At 40.0% G+C, this 21756-nt stretch overlaps 2 protein-coding genes across 2 annotated transcripts; one reads left to right on the forward strand and one right to left on the reverse strand.

The window, feature by feature from the left end:
• Positions 1-201: 201 nt before the first annotated feature.
• LOC139723200 (proline-rich transmembrane protein 1-like) lies at positions 202-7434 on the reverse strand. Its single transcript, XM_071634462.1, has 4 exons — positions 7365-7434; positions 5189-5274; positions 3415-3555; positions 202-2436 (listed from the first exon to the last, which is right to left on the reverse strand). Exons 1-4 carry the CDS (start codon positions 7372-7374, stop codon positions 2206-2208), a joined length of 468 nt encoding a protein of 155 aa, XP_071490563.1. The 5' UTR covers positions 7375-7434; the 3' UTR covers positions 202-2205.
• Positions 7435-8620: 1186 nt separating this feature from the next.
• Positions 8621-17605, forward strand: LOC139723211 (methenyltetrahydrofolate synthase domain-containing protein-like). Its single transcript, XM_071634474.1, has 6 exons — positions 8621-8694; positions 10586-10718; positions 11770-11883; positions 13026-13139; positions 15389-15479; positions 16271-17605. The coding sequence occupies exons 2-6, from the start codon at positions 10608-10610 to the stop codon at positions 17026-17028; spliced, it is 1188 nt and encodes a 395-aa protein (XP_071490575.1). The 5' UTR covers positions 8621-8694; positions 10586-10607; the 3' UTR covers positions 17029-17605.
• Positions 17606-21756: the final 4151 nt, after the last annotated feature.

The raw sequence follows: 21756 nt of genomic DNA on the forward strand, positions 1-21756 counted from the left end.
TCACCTGCACCTGCACCTAAAAGCTCTCGATCCTTGACCACCGAGTAGTTCATATTCACATGGCTAAAATCATGACTTCATTAATACTGCTACTTATGATAACGACAATCATAATCAAAACAATAACAAATCATTAATATCAGTTGTAAATCTTGTGAACACTTTCATGGCAATAAGTACACGAAATGATATTTCTCACAGGGGAAGTTTCAACTTACCATCCAGGATGCAAGGGTTGAGAAAAGGATTTGAATTCCATGTTTTTTTCTTGATAACCTTACAAGATCAGTGATTGAATGACAAAAAAAAAATGGAAAGTAGAAAGAATATGAAAGAAGAAGACATTCAATAATATAAAGTCATTAACGAAGCAAACCAAAATACAAAGAAGCCATAACAAAAACAAAATAAGTGCTGGAATGTCATGTAATGCAGCCGAGATATCACAAGCGAAGTTGAGTTTGTACTACTCCACTTAATACAATAATGTCCTATGAGGGGCAGAAATTGAGCTAATCTATCATTTGTAAATACTACTGTCTCAGGATTTCTCTTTTCTAAGAATGATTTTGTCCATTTTCTTACGGTGGAAAAGAAAAGCACTTTCTAAACATACAAGACAAAGATGCATTGTAGAAACATATAAAGCACTTGAGTCCCCATCCCCTGTATGCAAGTACTATTTCAGTTAAGTGATGATTGTCATAAACATTCTTAAACACTTGATTGACTTATTTCCACTTTCCTTCAAGCGATATCTGATATATCTTCTGAAATCTTCCAAATTATATCAAGCCCTCATAAATCTCCCATCGAGTTTGTTCATGAAAAAAAAAGCACACATGAAATTATTTCTTACTTCATCAAAGATTTCTCTAGTCTTAACAACCTTTACCATATACAGTTAACAATTATGATATGAGGGCTGGAATTTCTTCTTCTGAAATCATTTTGAGCCAGAACTTAAGAGAAAGTCGGCATATTTTCTTCTTATCAATCCAATTTCATGGTAGTGTTTTTGTTGTATGATCTATCATTAATTACAGCAAAATCAACCTTTGCTGGGAGAACATGAAAAAGCTACACCTACACAGCACCACACTGAAATAACATTTTCAATTAATACACCGACATAATTTCAAAAATGTCTAAATTTCTTAAAACAGCCAACACAGCGATCATGTGTTAAGCCACTGAAATTACATTTGACCATTAGCTCACCAGCTAACCCAGAATATCTACAATCTCTGAGCTTCACTTGGTATTTCATGTTGTACTTCGAGTTCCCCTACTCTTTAAGAAAACACTGTTAACAACTAGAAAAGGAAAAGAACTCCATGTTCATTCTACAATGTATATGTGTTGAGTAGCAGAATATTGCTTTACCTCAAATCTACAAAACTTGGTCAATTTACCACAGCATGCTACAAATATCACGGAAGGTAGATGCTAGACTATAAACATATTTCACCTCAATCCTCTGAATATGTTTACTTACTTACACTTTTACACTTTACTCCAATCTGACCAAAGTGACCTTTGAACCAAAGACCAAAAGTGACTTCCAAAGCTTTGTATCACTGTACTCTGAATACCTCATATCATCATCTCTACTGCTTGAAAGAGGCTGCTTTCATAGCAAAGGTCTGATAGGCCCTATGGAAGATTTCTGTAGGCCGAAGGGACATATAACCCAAAGGTTGCACAGAAATCACTTTACTGACGGGGTTGGGTTGAACTGCAGAGGGAATAGCTCTGCAAAGGTCAAAAGATGTCTAAACTGATTTTAAACTGAAATGACCTTTGACCCTGAGGTCACAGGTTCCTACCCAAAACATGAATCACCAAGCTGTGTAGAACAGTGGCTTTGATGGAGGTCAGCCTGGCTGTTTGGGAAATATTCTTGCACCTTTGTAACTGACATGACCTTTGACAAAAAAGGTCAACATTTATTTCCTACTAGAATACTGACACTGTATGAAGATCTTATAGTGGAACTGCTATACAGGTGACTTGCAAAGGTGTGGTTGGAGGTCTGGAAGAATCATTTGATCTGAAATGACCTTTGACATAAAAGGTCACAATTAACTTCTCCAGCTGAGTCGTGACAGAGAAGGTCTTGCATTGGGGCTGCTGGAGAGACGGCCTGGTGAAGATCTTTTATTTTCTACAACTTGAAGCGATCTTTGACACAGAGGTCAAAGGTTACTTTCCCAACTGAATCATCGCGGTGAAGGTCTCGTAGTAGATCTGCTGGGCCGGCGGTGGGTCAGCGAAGGTCAAGTTGGTGGTCTGAGAGAAGATGATCATGGCGGTGGTGAGGAAGGCAAGCCAGAGAAAGAAGCCCACGGCTAAACCGACGTAGCAAAGACGACGGGCCGTACCCGATGCCCGCTGGGCTCCTATGATATCACCGACAGATGCTCGGTCACGAACCTATGAAAAGGAACATCATGGGAGACATTCCAAGTCAGGCCAAGCCACACATGAATGAGAAAACTCTCAACTCCAGGCCGCCAAAAATGCACTTCTTAATTTCAAATTTATGTTGTTTTACAGTCAAACCTGTCTTAGCGACCACCTGCCTATAGCTGCCACCTGCTGTATACAACCACTGAACACAATTCCCTCGAAGAGAAAAAAAGCATGTTAAAGAACCTGCCTGTCTATAGCGGCCACCTGTCTACACAGCCACTTTTTCAACTCCCTTGGGTGGCCGCTCTAGACAGGTTTGACTGTAGTTCGTTGCTCACTGGGATAAACAAAGTGCATGTAATATTGGTACCATTATAAATTATCTTAATTCGGTCTGCAAGCTGCCATGGTAATTGTTTTTTTTTAATGAAAATAAATAAATAAATAAATAAATAAATATATAAATAAATAAATAAATAAATAAACTAGAAAAGCACTCTGAGAGCGCAGACCTCCACCAAGCATGAAGCTTATTTCCACCATTACACTGATCTTGTTCTTCCATAGAGATATCATATGTACACAACATTGGTGCTAAAAGTCGCCAGATTTCCAAATATAGAAGCCTTTGTTACGTCATATGCCTTCAGCTGCACGGCGCGCCTCGCCCCAGCAGAAACTAGAGTACGCACTTTAGTGCGCGCAGGCAAACCTCAAATACGCGCAGCCTGAACACCCAAGTTCATTGACCCTACCTGCCAAAACATCAAAAATCCTTTATAAATTCCCCCAAAATTCTTGGATCATTAGCAAAAGTTGGTCGCTTGTTACTTGTGTCATTCTCAACCTTTCCTGCAAGTTTCATCCCAATCCGTTAACTACTTTTTGAGTTATTTTGCACACGGACAAACTAACGAAAGAACGAACGAACACACAAACCAACGGTAACGAAAACATAACCTCCTCCCTTGGCGGAGGTCATAAATGAATCCCACAAACCTGTCTGGACTTGAGGATTGCGAAGAGACCAATTGGAGGAAAGAAGACCAGTAAGAAGACGGAGAGACCGAGGTAGTCCCTACAGGGAGGACCGTTGTACTGGACGCCGATCACTGAGATGTTGGACACCACCGGTCTCACCTGCAAAGCAATTTACCAGAGTTGGTCACAATAATCATCCATGAAGTAATTTACCTAAAAGGCCGGTCCTGTTACAACTAGCACAGTTACAATACAAAATAAAAATTCAGATCCCAAAATCATTAATATTCTGGTAAGAGGGTAACAGCTGTTATTTTTATTTATGAACAGAAATTTTCACAAATCAGGACAGAGATATTTTTGTGAGATGCTGTTCTTTGAAATTTGACCCCAAGGCTACAAAATGCACTAATGCCTGCCTGTTTATCAGAGTTTTGTGTGTTGCACAGCCTAACAGTGTTTAGCGAAGTTTGCAACCCTTGCAACAATACCAGCTTTTTCAGTATTAAAAAGTCTACGATGCAAAATTTCCTTCAATAATAACAAAAGTTCCATGAAAAGAAAACTGCCAGTCCCAAGGACTTTACATTTTTTATGATAGGAGTCGCCAGTACTCTGTTAAAACTTCTCAATGTTTAATGCCTTCTGATGTCAGGTGATTACTTCAGAAACTTTCACAGACTTTAACTCCTCATGTGCTATGGTGTAGAGCCCCTGTGTGCCATATTATTCTGAGATAGCAACGTAATGATTAAATGGAAAAACGTTTTCTTTTTCAAATTTATGTTACTTATAGATTTTTGTAACCCTGGACATGTAACAAGCAAAGTTGAAGAGGAAAATGTCAAGCTTTGCTTTGATGTAAATTGTATGACAAATCGATGATTGCTTTTCTATCAAATGACCAGTAGTGGATGCATTATTGTCAAGTCATGATTTTTGCAAACAAAACACATGTTGCACTGGTTGCCAGTCAAAGATAGGTTAGTTTATAAGTTACTTGTAATTGCATATAAATGTCAACATCAGTTAGCTCCTCATTATTTGCAACAGCTCCTCCAGGAATATCAACCTTCCAGACAACTTCGCTCAAGCACCAAACAATTGTTAAGACCGGTTAATGTATCGACTAAGTCATACGGACGGTCAACGATCATTTCAATATTCAATACCTCAACTTTGGAATCAGCTCCCCAATGATATCAGAGAATGTTCATCATTAGATCAGTTCAAGTCTTTATTGAAGTCTCATTTAATTGTAAAGTAACCATTGTTCTGTAAATTGTTTAATGATGTGTTTTAAGTTGATATATATATGTAATTTTCTACTTTGTATTGTGTGTTCTTACACATGTATGATCTGTCTTTTCTCATTTCTAAAAGTGCTTAGAGACTTGAATGTAATTTGCGCTCTATAAAAATGATTTATCAAAACAGTGGCAGAAACTCAGAATTTACTTGCAAATCCAGTAAGAAAAACCAATTGATAGTCAATCACCACATAAAATGCAAGCTACGTGTGACAAGCAAGACTCGCAAGAAACGCTTTCATTGTACTTCCGGATTTGACAACTTGTCAATCGTTTTGGGTGGGTTTGCATGTTTGAGCAGAATATGCAAAGTTGGTACTCCATGGACTGAGTCGGGCGTGCGAATGTGGCACATAAAGAGTTGAAGCAAATTCTGTCATGGAAAGTTCTACAGAAGAAATCAGAGTCAAATTTGGCTCTGCTTTTCAACGGTTCGCTCAGGAGACTTGAACATACTACAGCGATTCAACATTTGTACTTACAGCCTGTGTGTAGACCCCTGGGTAAGTGGCATACGGAGATCTCTGCATCCCATGCTGGAAATTATTATCCTGAAGTCTCGTGTAAGCTGCAAAGTGTGAGACAGGAGATAAAAGTGAATCATAACAGCGCACAGTGCCATTGAACAGTTGTTTCATAACCCTTTGGAATACTGCACTATAGTCACCAAGTGGCATGGACGCGGGAGTGTTTTCTAGCAAATTGGCTCAGATGTCCTGAAAGCAACCGTCATTGATTAGAGACCAGTGTTACCATTGCCTCCATGTTGCACATTTCTACACCTGAATCGAGTGGGCTTACTAAAGTTTACAGCATTAAAGGCGCATAGTCCCGGTAGTGTAGAGGGCGCTGTTGATGATTTTGCCGATCACCATTAGTGTTGATATGAAGATTGCCGAAGTACAGCTGTCATCAAGAGTAAAGCGCGTACAGTAGGTGTTGCTAAGTAACGTTGCCTTCGTTGTCTTCTCTGCGCATCACGCAGTCTGTAGAAATGTCAGGGCGCGTGTATGCGTTTCTTATTATGACATCACAAGAGAAGTTTGCTAAAGCTGTCATCCCCTCAGCCGAATTATGAGCCGAACTGTGATCGGACCACTGGCTACATCGGATCGGACTTTTTCGGACTCGGGGGAAGTGGGCCACAGCGTAAGCGCTAAAGAGGAGTCGATAGCGTAGGACTCTATAGGAAACTAGCGCGATGCGCCCGCGTACACACTTGACTAAACCAACGGGACCATGTGCCTTTAAAAAGTTTGTAATTCAAATACTGAATTCTGATTTTAAAAAAAAAAGAAGAGAAGCTAGCTACCCAAGTACCTACAATTTGTAGACACTTTGTAAGTTAAAGTGTCACATATGCCTGGCCCTCCAGAATCATTATCATCATTAGATTTAAAATCATCAATTTCTAGTACACCATCATCATTATTGACATGATTTTGGTCATGCATGTAACACTATTTAACAGTCATTAAAGAATGTGCAACATTTCAAACATATTTGACAAAATTGAGAAAAATGATTGGAAACATACATGGGTTATATAGATCTGACATCTAATTCCAAAAGCTGACATCGAAGCTATAGATCTGCACATACTGTAAAAGTGGAAATTTTCGTGGTGTTGAAATTTTCGCGCATTTCGCGCAACCAGAAACTAGCGCGAAAATAAAAGCTCGCGAATATTTTTGCTTGCCATAAGTTCCTGTGCGTGATGTCTTGATTCCGCGGAATTAAAAACACGCGAAACTCTTCTTACATGGCCAAGCGCGAAAAATTAGTTGCGCGAAAATATCTACTTTTACAGTACCCCTTGATATGTTACTGTAGCCCACCACACTCTGCGACCAGCCCGAATGCACTGGAGCGCAATGGAGCACGCCCTGGGGCGGGGTTGATCACACCCATGACACATACCTGGTACTTCAAAATAAATCAACAACAAAGCCAATCTTTTTATTTGACTAGATGTCTAAATCCACAATACCTTCAACAAGTTCAACGTCTCCCATCCATTCTACAAAAATAACACTTTGAATCTCAACTCTCTACCAGATATTGTTCTGCCATGAATTAACAGCTTTCATACACAGTGACTGCAGATGACATTCCTTTGCCTGGACCAGTCCAAATAAGTTTTTTATCTAAACATTCTTGTTTATTTTGAACTGAAAATAGATCTCTTCGTACATCAGTCATCTGTGACTACCGAAGCTCCCCATCAGCATGCAAATTAAAGACTATATTGTCATAAGAGAATCTAAAAATGTTAGAAGGGAGTGAACATATAAAACAAAACAAGGTAGAATCTAGTAAAAGGCAAGGTGATGCCCTGTGCTGTGCTGCCTGGATGTGCAGCAGCACTGTTAGTGTATTGCTTTGGTATGTTGGTTGTACTTTAATAGTTATCCGATCCAACACTACGCTACAGAACGCGTACTGCTGCCTGGATGACATCCGTAGCGATGATGCGGCATTGCTGCGAGATGCCCAATCACTGTAATGAGCTTTGCAAGCTATTGAGAACTGAACAACGAACATGTTATCGTGATTAACATAGATCCCGTACAGTAGCCAAATACCGTTTTATTGTCTGATCACTGATACACTCCAACACTGTCCAACTTAAAATGGTGAATGATGATCAATACTTACGTGCAGACATTTTGGGCAGGTTTTCGTGATATTTTCAGCAAGATGGATGCAGCTCCACAAGATCCATTGGCTTGTTTCCGGCAGAAATAAATAATATCGGAATCGTTCATTACGATAAGGGGGGAACTCTACCATTAATCTATTCCAATTTCAATCCGTTATGATAATTTTTCGAATGGAGTCATCAATTTTAACTTATTCTGTCTAGTCTATGATTTTTGATTGTGTAAATCATTTTTGATTGTTTTTGCCTCAATATAATAGATTACTGAATCAGAAATGAAAATTATGCCCCCTTTGTGGAATAGACGCTACTACAGATGATGTCATTTTTCTCTCCTCGATCCTATCCTCCGACCGAGACTTCGCGCGCGCGGTGGACGCAACATCCGGAGTGGATTGGATTCGGCAAATGGATGGATGTGGGAAGCTCCCATCAACTCTGCTCGGTGTGTGTGTGTGCGTGTGTCGTGTACTTCAATACGCGTGAATACATAAGTGTGTGTCTCGTTCAATATTCTTGCGGTCGGCTACACGTCACTTCCGGTTGACTGGAGTGAAAACAAACAGCTTGCAAGCGCTAAGCCTGCATATATGAATGCGCATACTGCATGCTGTGCATGTGCGACGCGTACACTTTATGTGCAACTCTGCGCAGACATGGGGACTGTTTTTCATTATTCATTTTGTCATTTGTGCCATCATTCATGGGATACATGCATCATGTCTTGGCAGCAATATTCTAAAAATCTGGATCCTGTCGATCGATCGGTCCCGGTATTTTGCCAACTTGAAGGCAGCCGGACTGGACCTGTGCCCGTATGAAATCGCGGCAGGACTCTGGATCAACGACCCGACAGAATGGCCAGATGTGCAGTAGAACCTCTTTGAGTAGGCCCTACCCCGATATCTACGCTTACTTAGTACCTCATAGAAACTTCAGGTAGGTCTAACGTTAGTACTGTAGTACTTAGGGTAGGGCCTAATTTAGAGTAGGCCTAGGGCCTAATCCTGCCGCCCGCACAGCTACAGTACCAGCTTGCGCTAGCGCTATGCTCGCGGGGCGCCCCGGCAGAAAACACGTACAGCGTTCACTCCAGGCTCACGCGAGTGGTTTGTTTTCACTCCAACGCTATCCATGACCCCGTGACACGCAAAATACCCGGATGTCCGACCATGAGAATACAAACGCGAGTCATTACGTAATGGCTGCCCTTGATGTCATGTACAGTAACGTTAGTTTAGTACAATACCCCTTGATGGATGCTGAAGAATCGAAATTTGTTCAGTTTTTTAGTGTGCAGACTCAACAGTTGCCGAAGGATTGAGGGTGAGTCTAATATGGTGTCGTCAGGTATTCCGGGTCTACCGTGTTTATCCACAAAGTCCCGAAATAGGACTCTCTCCTCTGCACTGTCGAGTTCCACAACTTTAGTTTTTAAGTTATAATGTCTAGTCCCATGTATATAAAATCACGTTTTGTTTGTAAATGATTTTAAATTCTCTGTGTTAGTTAACCCCGTAGCTAGCGGGGCGCTGTAACATACATGTATTTGTCCGTATGGGGTCGCTGCTGCGGTTATGTGTTAGTTAGCTGTGTCGTATTAACATCGAAAGAACACTGCCACCTACCTAATCACTACCCGAGAACCGAGTTCTGAAAAATCATCATCATGTTCATATCCTGCTGGTTTGGCTGTATAAATGTCTTGAAACTTCAGATCTTATTCTTAATCTTAGCATTGGCCATTGTTTACCATCCATGCATTTCCCATTTGGCATTGTTTAATGATGTGACACATTGCCTAAAATTTAATTTTAACTTCTTAGAAATGGAATAGAAACTAGACCATTTCTAGCATTGCTTGCCTTTCTTTATAGGCTTGCTTGACTAGGTTTTAGTTGTACAGTGTATTAGCTATTATTGTACAGTGAACTAGGAGCCTTTCTTCTATTTCTTTCTCTCATACTGTTCTTTCTCAACATCTTTCATTGTTGCTATCCCCTTCTGTGTTTTTCTTTCTAAAGCAGGCCACCGCACGCTACACGATCAGACTGGTCTTAAAGTCTTAAGCCAAGCTGGGTCTTAGAAGACCGGTCGTACGACCGGACACCGCACACTGTACAACCGAGTAGGCTTACGACTGTAAAGTGCGCGCAGTGCGCACTGTGTGCGCTTGCATTTTACTGCATTGTGAATGGCTGAAAGCTCACGACTGGTCGTAGAAATTCAACATGTCAAATCTCTACGACTGGCGCTAAGACCCAGTCCTACGACTAGAAAATGGCAAGACTGTGACGTCACACTTCTAGTCTTAAGGTCTTAAGACTGGTGAATCGGGGCAAAATCGTGTAGGTCTAGTGTGCGGCGGGCTTTGGCATCACCTGTGTACATAGCATGACGATGTATGTTTTGTTGTTGGAAATAGAGAAAAGTTGGTTAAAACTTTATTTATATTTCTTTGTGCATGAGATTCCAATATTCAGCTCGGCTTACTGGGGATCCTCCTGTACATATGGTACCTTGACTTTTTTTTCTTTTATTATGTCTCCGTTCTCTGTCACAATGATTTGCTTACCTTTCACGTGTGCAAAATCAGCCATGAATTATTATGAACCATGTGTATATTCCTGACAGTGAACATAGTTGATTATTTGTACCGTACAGAAACAATAAAATGAAATGAAAATAAATTATCTTAACTTAAATTCAAGGTTCACACGTAAATTATGGCCATCAAACATGTTGTAAGAATTCATAAATTTATTGCCTCTACCTATTTTTAAAGTTGTGAATTGACTGACTCGATTGGGGGGTGGGGGAGAGAAGGGCGAAGTGAAGAGCTTTCACTACAATTTGTAGGTTCTAATAACCTCGGGTACAGGAGACCAGCCAAGCTTGCTGTTTGCTTTCTTCTTTAATATGGCGGTTTTCCATTTCGTCAGCCACAGCCATAGGTCTAGTTCTTACTAAATAGCAACTAGGCACCTTTTAGAAATACACAGTTTTTAACTTACAGATTAAATTGAACAAAATGGAAGAAGTTTAGGATATTTTATTAGTAATGATGTATAAGGAGCCCAATAGGGAAGCCGGAATATGTAATACAGACCCAGTGTCAGTGGAGAGTCTAGTCACTCCACTGTTTGCTTGTTTATTGTTGCTTTTTAACGGTGTTTCTCCTTCTTCTTTTTTTTCTTCTTTTTTTTTTTTTTACCAGAGACAAGAGTGTAAGGTGCAGTATGGACCTTATCAGTAAGGAAAGCATACGACAGAAAATATGGAACTATCTTGAAGAAAATGACATCGCTGCTTTCCCACGGCCAGTTCACCATCGCATACCAAACTTCAAGGTAGGTGGGAATCTCGTATCTAAACCTCTTCCGGGGGGTGCTATATTCCCAGATATAATATTAAAAGACGAAGATAGCAAGTAATTGAAGATATTCTTGACTGTGAAACAGACATCCAGAGGTTGAATCCTGCGGAGTGCTTACGTCCTTGGACAAGATGTTTTTACCCATCATATGTCCCTCTTGATCCAGGTGTAAGAATAGGAACCCGGCATTGATTGGTTGGGTAATGATTATTATGGCATGGTGCTGTGGAAGAATGGTTAACACTATAGAGGCTTCCTTTGTAAAATAAGAACATTATTGAGTTGTCATTATTATGATTCTATAAAATATTAAGTTACTACCGAGTCTACATTTACAGCTTCAAAGGTAGCAAACATGGACCTCACTTTTTCATGTTGGCTTCACCCATACATGTACTCCAGAGCTATCATATTGTAGAGTAGATGAAAATATTTGGGCTGCATTTAATAGGCCTATAATATGGAGATTGCAGATGTAACAACATGAATAAAAATATGTTAGTTTTAAATATTATTGGATTCTTTCCTTTAGAGGATGAAGTCTTTTGTGGTCTGAGTAAAGAAAAACAAGTGAGATGTATTATGGATGGCTCCAAACCTTACCTGCTCCAGTGAGAGAGAAGGATTGAGTTTTCATGTAACATCTGATGAATATTGTACAATGATTGCACTTGTTCTAGAAAGTCTGGAAAGAGAGAGACAATGTCCCCATGATACTATTGTTTATATCTTTTATCCAGGTAAAAAGTTGAATGCACCATAAGAAAATGCTGTTCGACTTCAATGAGTTTCATGAAAAGAGCTAGTGGGAGAGGTCAACAGAGTGTTACAATGGAAGATTAACAGGACTTCTTTATATAAAATATTGATTAGAAACCTACTGAACTGAGAAGACACTGTTACACAGATGTACAAATGTATTCAAGTCTGTGCTATGCCAGGTAATTATTACTCATCTAGATATTCCTTTCCTCTTTGATTCCCATCTGCCCCCCCCCCCCCCACCACCGCCTTCCCCTACCTAGGGGGCAGCAGCTGCCTGTGATCGTCTCCAGTCTATGGAAATCTTCCGAAAGGCGAGAACTGTCAAAGTGAATCCAGACAAGCCCCAACAACAAGCTCGCTTTATGGCGCTTGAGGTAAGATTATGAATCCAAGCATTTCATTTTACCAGTACAGTGGAACTTTGTTGTAAAGAGGCCAGATACAATTGTATTACAACACTCCCTTTTAACAAGGTGATTTTTCAGGTCCCACCTCTTGATTTTGTACCCTGATGTAGCGATAAACCTGACGCTACTGTAATTTTCATAGTTTGAAGTGTTTTGTTGTAATTAGATTCTCTTCCGTCAGGTGTATCCTCGATTGTTGTGTTTCTCAGTTCTCACTTATAAAGTGTTATAGAGACTCCTATATCAGGGTCTCCTGTCTCTATAGTTCTGTAAATGTTGACATCAAGAACACGTTAATAGAGAACTGCATTTTCAGAAAATGGAAACTTGCTTACACTTTTATTTTTTTTTTATCTGTACTTTTTGGTTTGTTACTTTATTCCATTACTTTTCTGTTGTTTTTTCTTCTCTCTCTCACCAGCCCTCCAATACCAACCTCCCTGTATTATTTCAGCCCCCCCCTTTTTTTATGTATAGACCGATTCGGGTTCGTTGAGGGCAGCAGACAATTTGTGGCACTGGGCGCAGCCATGAGCTCATTTTGAGGTGTCTTAGCCGACACCCCCCCCCCTCCTCTCCCCCACCCCCAGGCAACATGTTTATCACGCACTTGTAACAAAGGTTCGTGCACTAAGCAAGCGTTCGCACACTCAGTACGAGACGCCCATTGGCTAAAACGAAAATGCATCAGTTTTTCATTCTGCGCGCGGAAGGGGGTGGGGGAGAGGGGAGGGGGGGTTGGCAAAGACACCGCGTTAATGGCGCTGCCCATGCCAAAAATACACATAGCGCGTCACGGAATCGGTCTATAGAAGGAGATATGACAAGGAAAACAATGGTTATGATTGTTACAAATGAGAAGAGCACAGCATTGATAAATCTGGATGATGAAAGAAATTGCCAAAATGAAGAATTACACCATGTTGAGTGATAACTAAACTATTCTTCCGACTGACAGTCACATATCAACTTTTTCATGGAACAATATTAGACAGTTACGCAGACACAAAGAATAAGCAAAATATGATTTATGAAGGGTAGATTAATTTCAAACTGGTTCAGCAAATAACTTTTTTCCAGCTTTCTGAAATCTTATCACGTATTCACAGGCAAGGAAAACGCTCCTCGTCCCGACCCCTCGCCTTAAATCGGGTCTCTTCAACCGGATTGATCCACCTCATGGAGCTAACAAGAACATGCTCAGAACATGCTCCTCCTCTCAGGTAACTACGGAGACCTATTTAAATTGGTAGCCCCACCCCCTCGCACATTCAGACTGTTGTTGTTGTTTTCTTTGTTTTTGTGTTTAATGTAAATATTTTCATTGCTAATGATTGTGTTCACTTGTTGAAATATTTAGTTGGGGACTACCATAATTTTGTGCTATTTGTGCATGTAGTATGTAGGTACACTAGTGTATAGTGAGGTGCCCGCACCTCGTCAGGGGCCCGAATACCGTCACCCCGCTTAAAATTGTTTTGAGCGCACTAAACAAAAATGTATGCCCGGGACTGTGTTCTGTACGCTTGAAACTTGGCAGGGCTACCACAACCAAGCAAATTGTGGTGAAAACCGAACAGTTTTTCGCGAAAATCTGAAATTTTCATAGGGCTATAGGAATACGTGTTATAAGTCACCCGCACGCATCTTTTACGTGTATGTCTATGGGAACATCACGGTCACCCGCACACGTCTTTTACGTGCTAAGTCTATGGGAGAGCGGGTGACGAGTTGCGGGCCCCTTCCTTAGCGCGCAACTTTTTCGCATCGTTTGCGTTTGACGACGATAGCTGCAAATTTTCAATATCGATCAGTGAACTTGTGATTCCATTGGAATTTTCAGCATTTTTCCTGTACCTGGGTATGTGATTTGGATTTCAAAGAATTTCAGTGGCGACATGTGATTCAAATATGGGCAAACATTAACTATGACGAGGTGCGGGTCACCCAAGTATACCTCTATCTATTAATTGTCCAACGTGATTTACTATTCATCATGATTTTCATGTGTATTACTTCTACTTCTGGTAGTATACTGTAAAACGAGGAATGTTCGCATGCATGTTAATATCGCGACTTTTGCGAGAGCCAAGTTTTGCAAAATTAAAATGCATGTGAAAGTTCTTGTCTACACTATACGCATTGAATGTTCAATAGAGGCAACTCGACACGGAAATATTGTGCCATGAAAAAGGTCGTCGGCTCCAATTCGCGAAGATTTCATGCCGCAAAAGTATCGTGTTTAACAGTAATGAATTTGTTACTTTGTTCCGTCTGCAATGTACGTCGATACCTACTTTTGTTTTCAAAAGCACTATTGTAAATATTCCCTGTAATCTTTTTTATGCCTCCGCCAACGAAGTGGCCGGAGGCATTATGTTTTTGGGTCGTCCGTCCGTCCGTACGTACATACGTCCGTACGTACGTATGTCCGTCCCGTTTTGTTTTTGTCGATATCTCAAGAACCGTGTGGTGGTTTTACATCAAACTTGGTATGAGGGTATATCCTGGGGGGATAATACTTTGTTTGGATTTTAGGGTCAAAGGTCACAGGTTATTTTGTGAAAAAAAAGGTTGAAAATTCATGTTTTTCTCCATATCTCGCAAATGGTTCAAGGTATCTTCATGGAACTTAGTATTATGCTTGTTCCAATGGGCAGTAATTATCTAGGGAAGTTGGGGGTCATGGTTCAAAGGTCAAAGGTCAAGGTCAACTCCTCAAAATATCACTACTTTCCTTATATTTATGCAATGCCTGAAGGGTTTTGTTTTTTTTAACTTGATGTATACATGTATTACCAAATATATATTCTGTGGGAAGTTTCTTGCCAAAAGGTCAAAGGTCAAAAGGTCAAAGGTCAAGTGAAAGTGCTGAATTGCACTTTTTCCTCCATATCTCAAAAGTAACTCAAGGTATCATCATGAAACTTACGTATTTATGCATGTTCAACCTAACAGTGATTCTATTTGGAACTGTGAGGTCAAAGGTCAAAGGCCAGGTTTAGATAATGCTATTTTTCCATTTGATACTGAAATCATACTTTTTTTCAATACCTTGAAAATTACTCAATGCATAAACTTATAAAAGGGTCAAAAGTCAAGTAAAAATCATCAGTTCCCCAAATACCTGCACTCTGACATTTTAATCATTCATCCGATTGAACCTAGTTGTAGGAAAGTGAACATTCAGCATATTTGTGTCAAACCTGTCATTTTAATATTTTGCCAATTGTGTGAAACTGTCATCACACATTGTCAAGACATTGTACTATAGATCTATTAGGAGAACCATGCATTATGGCGGAGGCATATCAGTCGCCGTAGCGATATATCTAGTTTTTTTTTGCTATGTTTATTGTCAGTGTACTTGCTGTAAGTGTTCTCCATTATTGTGATCATCGTTACTTCTTCATCTGCTATTGCTATCTGATAATCATCTTTCTTTTAATACTGAACAATTTATTCCCTGCAGGGCGTCAGGCAGTATAGTACTCCCATTGGTCTCAAGGCAGAGGTCAAAGTTGAATTGGTCATCATTGGGTCAGTCGCCGTCTCGCCAACAGGTCAGTTTCGGTGTGCAGAGGTGAAACCCTTTGGCCGGAATTCACGTAGGTGGTACAAATTAAACCATGGTTTAAACCATGGACAAAACCATAAAGCGCCAAGTGTCGCATGGAATATTTCGTTACAAAATCAGTAATTTCGTTGATGAAATGATTATTTTGTATTAAAACGAAATGACAACATTTCGTAACTAAATGAACAGTTCGTCCACAAAATGATAATTTCGTTAACGAAACGGTCATTTTGCCGATGAAATGACCAATTTCATAATGAAATATTCCATGCGACACTTGGTGCTCCATGGTTTTTGTCCATGGTTTAAACCATGGTTTCATTTGTACCACCTTCGTGAATTCGGGCCTTTGAGTGCTTTTATAGTGCTGATTGACACAGAAAATCTCACTGCATTGTACACACTGTCCACAGTCCCCAGCACAGGTCTCACCATTTCCAAAAGGCAGGATATGCTAATGGAGAGTAAGATCAAGAAGTGTTTCAATGTGTTGTGTACAGGGGGGAATAATTCTGATAAACTTTGAATGAATTGGAAAGTTATGACCATATCATACATTGTGTTACCTAAAAACCATGACAATTACATGTACCTTGTTTTATCAAGTCTCTCACTATATCAGGGTACAAAAACACAGAAATATAAAAGAGTTATGGACCAGTAGAGTCACCTTTTCATGAAAGGTTTTTGTTTTATAGAACATCTTTATAGTGAGGGTCCTCTGTTAATATCCAGTGTATAACCTTTGACCCTTCCTTACTACTTCCCGTTCTCTAGGCCTTCGAATTGGTAAAGGTGAGGGCTATGCCGACATGGAGTTTGCCATGATGTCTTCCATGGGAGCTGTGACCCAGGAGACGGTTGTCGTGACGACGGTACACGACTGCCAAGTGTTGGACGACATGCCTGAGCACCTGTTTGGTGAGCATGACCTCAGCGTGGACTATATCCTGACCCCAACGCGGACCATTCAGTGTGACAACCAGCGGGTCAAGCCAAAGGGCATAGCCTGGCATCTCTTGTCGAAAGAGAAATTCTCCGAGATACCGATCCTCCGAATCTTGAGGAAGGAGGAGGCTGAAAGGGGTGTGGATGTCAGGCTGAAGGAAGAAGTGCAACATGTTCAAGAAGGAGGGGTGGTAGACTCTGGCCAAGCATTTTGTGCAGATGACCCACATGACCTGTCTGCTACCAAGGAGAAGACTTCCTCACGAATAGCTGGAAGAGAGTCTAGTGAACCAAGGGGTCGGTCTGAAAGACTTAAAAGTTCCCATCAACAGTACAGTCATGAAACTAGACAGGATGAGAAGAAAAGAGGGCTTAAATCATATCACAGCAGTGACCGTTTCACTGACCATGATGATTTAGGGATAAGTGTCAGCAATGGGGATGGTGAAGACAGAGGAGGTCATAATAGACTGTCAGGTCAAAGGTCAAAGGGCTCAAAGTCTGCCAGTGGACGGAGACGGGACTTGGGTGGGATGTTTGCATGGAATCAGCCAGGAGGAAACAGTCGGGGAGGAGGTTGGAGATGAGGTGACCCTCTCACGAGAGAGCTGAGTTTACCTTCATCAAAAGGAGATGACTTTACCCTCCTTGAAGGGAATGGGTGGTTGCCTCCTTTAAACAAATGGAGGTAAATTTACCTTCTTCAAAAGGAGATGAGTTTTCCCTTTCAATGGGAAATGAGGTTGGGATATAGATTAACCTTCGTCAAATGAGGTTAAATGAAGCAGACTTTTTCCTCCCCAAATGGATACAAGTTTACCTTCATCGTAGGGAGATGACTTTATCCTCCTCAAAAGGAGGAGAGGTTGCCTCCTCCAAACGAAATAAATGGATATAAGTTTACCCTCTTCAAAGGGAGATGAAGTTGGCCCCTGAAAGGGAGATGAGTTTCAATACCCTCCTCAAATGAAGCTGAATTTTCCCTCCTCAAATGATGAGTATACCGTCATCAAGGGGAACTGAGGTTGGCCCATTCAAAGGGAGAGTAACGGTAGTTTACCCACCTCACTTCTAAATTATCCATTGAAGTCAAGTACCTTGGTATGTTTACCCCCCTAACCCTAAGTAGGCCTGTCTATGTATGTAGGTTATAGCCACCACCCCCCCCCCCCCCCCCTTCCAGATCACGATAAAAGTCGGTACACCCATTGCCTGCAGCACAATCTACAAACATTTGTTGTCGACACTGTTCTGAGCATCAAAATATGTTACCGATATACTTGATAAATAAAAACAAAAATAAGCATGCTTTTACCAAATTTGATATAAAACACAACTTGCATAATTGCAATTGCGCATGAATTCACATTTCTTAGCAATTTTTGGTTCAACACAGAAAGTGAAATTTATATATGGAAATGAGAGGATTTACATCATAATCACTACTTTTATGTTATGTATTCAAGTTTGTTATTCAGGTTTATAATCCCCATATGCTTTAGTATTTGTGTAAGTTCTCAAGGTCAGTGTTATGGTCAAGCTAACAGTGTATTGTACACTAACGTTCTTGTTTTGTTTTGTTTTCTCACAATCATCATTGTTAAACAGGAATACAGCTGTATCTTGTTCAAATCAGGACCTGAAATGTATTACAATTACCTTGTTACATCAGGATTCTCACTATTATCAAATATTGTATTAAATTCTATAGGTTTCTTACTGTATGTCCAAATTTGATAAAACTTCTATAACTCTGTTCACCTAACCTAACTCATTAACCCATTGAAGACGAGTCCCGAGTATACTCGGACAGGTGTCTATGGGAAATGCCTGTTGTAGCGAAATCAGTCTGTCCTCAACGGGTTTAAGTCCACTTGTTGAATTGTAGAGGTGTTCTAGATGGATTTTATCACTGGACGAGGTCTCTGCTTAATTGGCCACCAATTTTACCTTGCTGTAATTGGTACCTCGCTGTAAATGTACGAAAGATGAGGCAGGGTGAGGAGGGGTGAGTCGAGCTGTGGAAAATCAGGAATGCCAAAGATTGTTGTAAGCCAGCTTATTGTTTAACCCTAACTAGGCCGGGCTATTTAGGTAGATGATAGAGCCGGGGGGGCCTCCCAGGCCCCCCCCCCCCCCCCCCCCCGATCTCGGCCGTCAACTACGCGATCGCGACGAAAATTGGCACACACATTGCCTATGATGTAATCTAAAGTACCATGAAGTTAATTTTTTCAAAATTTACCATTTACACTAAATTATGCTAATTTATGCATAATGATGCATAAAATCGAGACAATTTGGTATAAATCACTAAATAAAGCTTAAAACAGGCACGTTTTTTGTGTAAATATTCTTTTTAGTGTCCATAGCAAATGTAAGAGAAAAAAATTGCGCAGTCAGAAAAAGAAAGTAATTTATTGTTTTTTGAATTTCTTATGTATTTCTTTGTTTTTTCGACTTTATGTTTTTCATTGTTTTTTCGATGAAATTTGTCCGCGACATTGTTCTGAACAAGAAAATATGTTATTAATTGATTTTAATCAATAAAACCCCAAAATAATCATGCTTTTATGAAATTTGCCTGTAAACACAGTTTGCATAAAAATTGTACACAAATTCATGTTTTTGAGCAATTTTTGGTCTGACATGCACATGCATATTTATGCGCAACTTCGGAACCGCGCGCCCGGGCATCACAAAATTGGTGTCAAAAGATGCGGGAGACTCGAAAGAAAAAAGTCATGAAATGTCGCGGCGATAGCTTCTTGCGATAGTGATACATCGCGCGAAACGTCGAGGGGGGGCCTCGGAGGCCCCCGGCCTAGTTAGGGTTAACTGGTTTCTCTGCAGCCTGTAACACATTACTCCAAAGTCTAGAGAGTCTGCCAAATCTATACTGATCAATTTTATACACCCTCAGTTAGGGAGCAAATACCATGAAATGCAGTGGCACCTCCGGGGGGTGCACCAAGTGCGCCCCCTCTTTTATTTTTGGTTGAAATAAAAAGAAAAAAATGGGGGTGCATGCGCCCCCCCCCCCTTTAATTTTTGCAAAGGCGCCTCCCCTTTGTGGAATTCCTGGATCCGCCCCTGATAATGGGCATGTAGGCAATTTGGTACAACATGCTGCTAAACATTGAGTATATCAAGCAGTTCCTAGCCTTTTTGCAGGCCTTCTTACTTTGATATTTGAGACTACTACTGTAGGGTACTAACATGACAGAGAGTCAAGTGATCTGTGCCTGAGTCCAAATCTGTCACAGTGTCAACCCTCGTCTCACTGTTAGTCTTGAACAAAATGTGAAAGTGCAATATAAACCAATGTGGCCTTTTCTTCAAGGCCAGTCAGTTCATAGATTTTTTTATCAGTACCAAGGTATGACAATCCTCACAGTGTTAACACTTTCAGTTTGAACACACTTGGGTAGTAGTTTGTGTGCGGAAGGGAAACAGTTTGTATTATTAACACCAAGTGATTATTGATTCAAATGATTGAAAAGCATGTTTTCAAGAACCTGTGACATCTTAACAAAGAAAAGTTTATATGATTATTCATTAAAATCATTGGCTGAAATACAAAAGTTGACCATAATAATTTTTGTGTTTGTGCATGTTTTTTTTGGAAGTGCATAATTGTTCATCTATGGGAATTTGATGTATGTGAGAGGTGTTAATATTGAACATGAATGTCACTAAATAGAAGGGATGCTATTAGGAAGGCACATTTGCATCAATAATGAATTTTATTAAGAGGGTTATACATAATAGGTTGATAGAGTAGTATCGACTGAAAGAAAAATTATTGTTACAAATTTTTATCACAAACCAAGGAGAGTGCCACAGAGAGGAAACTATGTATTATCCTATTAACTTTAAAGGGATGGTACAGTATTGGTGGAGATGAAAATTGGCGAGATTTTGCGAGATACAAAAAAAAACACACACACTTGTGAAATAGCACAAAGCATACTATTTGAAGAGGAATTCACAGTTTATTTGATGAAAATTGGGTTTGGAATAGCTGAAAGATCCAAAAACAAAGTAAAACAAAATGATCGTACAGTAAAAAATGTGGGTCCCACACTTTATTAGGATCACTCTTGATCTGTTTTGGATATCTCAGTCATTTCAAAATCAATTTTCATCAAATAAACGTTGAAATCCTCATGGAATTACAAGTATGTGTAGTCATGCTCTTTCATATTTCATTAGAGGTTCTCACTATCTCACAGCAAGAATGATAAAAACCTTAAGTTAAGTCTCCACCAAAACGATATACAATCCCTTTAAATGTGGTTGCTTGGAAACAAGACTGATGGTTCAACAAAATGACATACCATGGTAAATATTCTTTTATTTTTTGGAGTGATACATTATGCCAAATAAACTCAAACAACAACAACAACAGAACCCAACAGCATATGCAACAATCATCATGTCATATCCGATTTTGAAAAAAAAAAATCAACAACTTTCATTGTCTTTAACTTGTTAATGTACAACCTAGTGAGATGTTACTTTTTTCAAATATGTGGAAAGCTAGGAGATCTGAAAATTACAAAGATTAGTTCAGCTATTACAGATTATCATTATTTTGTAATATATATACAGTGTACATGTGTTTGTAATACGAAATGCCTACCTTTTCTTTCTTTTTTAAGTAGAACTATAATGCTGCATGAATGGATGTTGGGGCAGTTAAGTGCTATATTGCTTGCTGCCTCAGAAAGTGTTTACAGAAAATGTATAATTGTCATAATAAGTCTTGACATGGCTCTAGTGAGGTTGTAGGTTGAGAAAAACAAAAGCTGATGAGGGACTCAAAGACAAATCCCATTTAAAAATGAAAAGGAAGGCTAAAAAAAAAAATGCTTGATAAAAGCAATAGAAGATATCATGGGTGGTTCTACAGTGTGATTCTTTTCTTCTTAACCCGTTGTCAGAGACTCCAACCCAAAGCACCTTCTGATCTGGAGATTCTCCCGCCTGAGACCCCGAGCACGAAACGGGAGACTCCAAATTGATGTGTGCGAAGCGCGAAGTTCCTAGGGTTCTAGATGATCTCTGGTGCTATCTAAGGCTTATTTTTTCCAGCATATAATAGCAATAAGTAAGAAATCCTTTCCAACGAGAGACACAGAGCCAGGGCGGGAGAAATTAAATCTCAAGCGGGAGAACGGGAGATACGGCGGGAGATATCTCCCGTCGAAAACGGGAGAGTTGGGGTCTCTGCGTTGTCTACGGGGACCGTGCCCCCCATTTTCAAAGAGTGGGAATTCGAGTAATCTCAGAAGCAACGGGTTATTTTAAAA

This window comes from Diadema antillarum, unplaced genomic scaffold (genome assembly GCF_040938485.1).
Source record: "Diadema antillarum isolate AM-2024a unplaced genomic scaffold, OU_Dant_1.0 scf00000014, whole genome shotgun sequence".
Lineage (NCBI taxonomy): Eukaryota > Metazoa > Echinodermata > Echinoidea > Diadematoida > Diadematidae > Diadema > Diadema antillarum.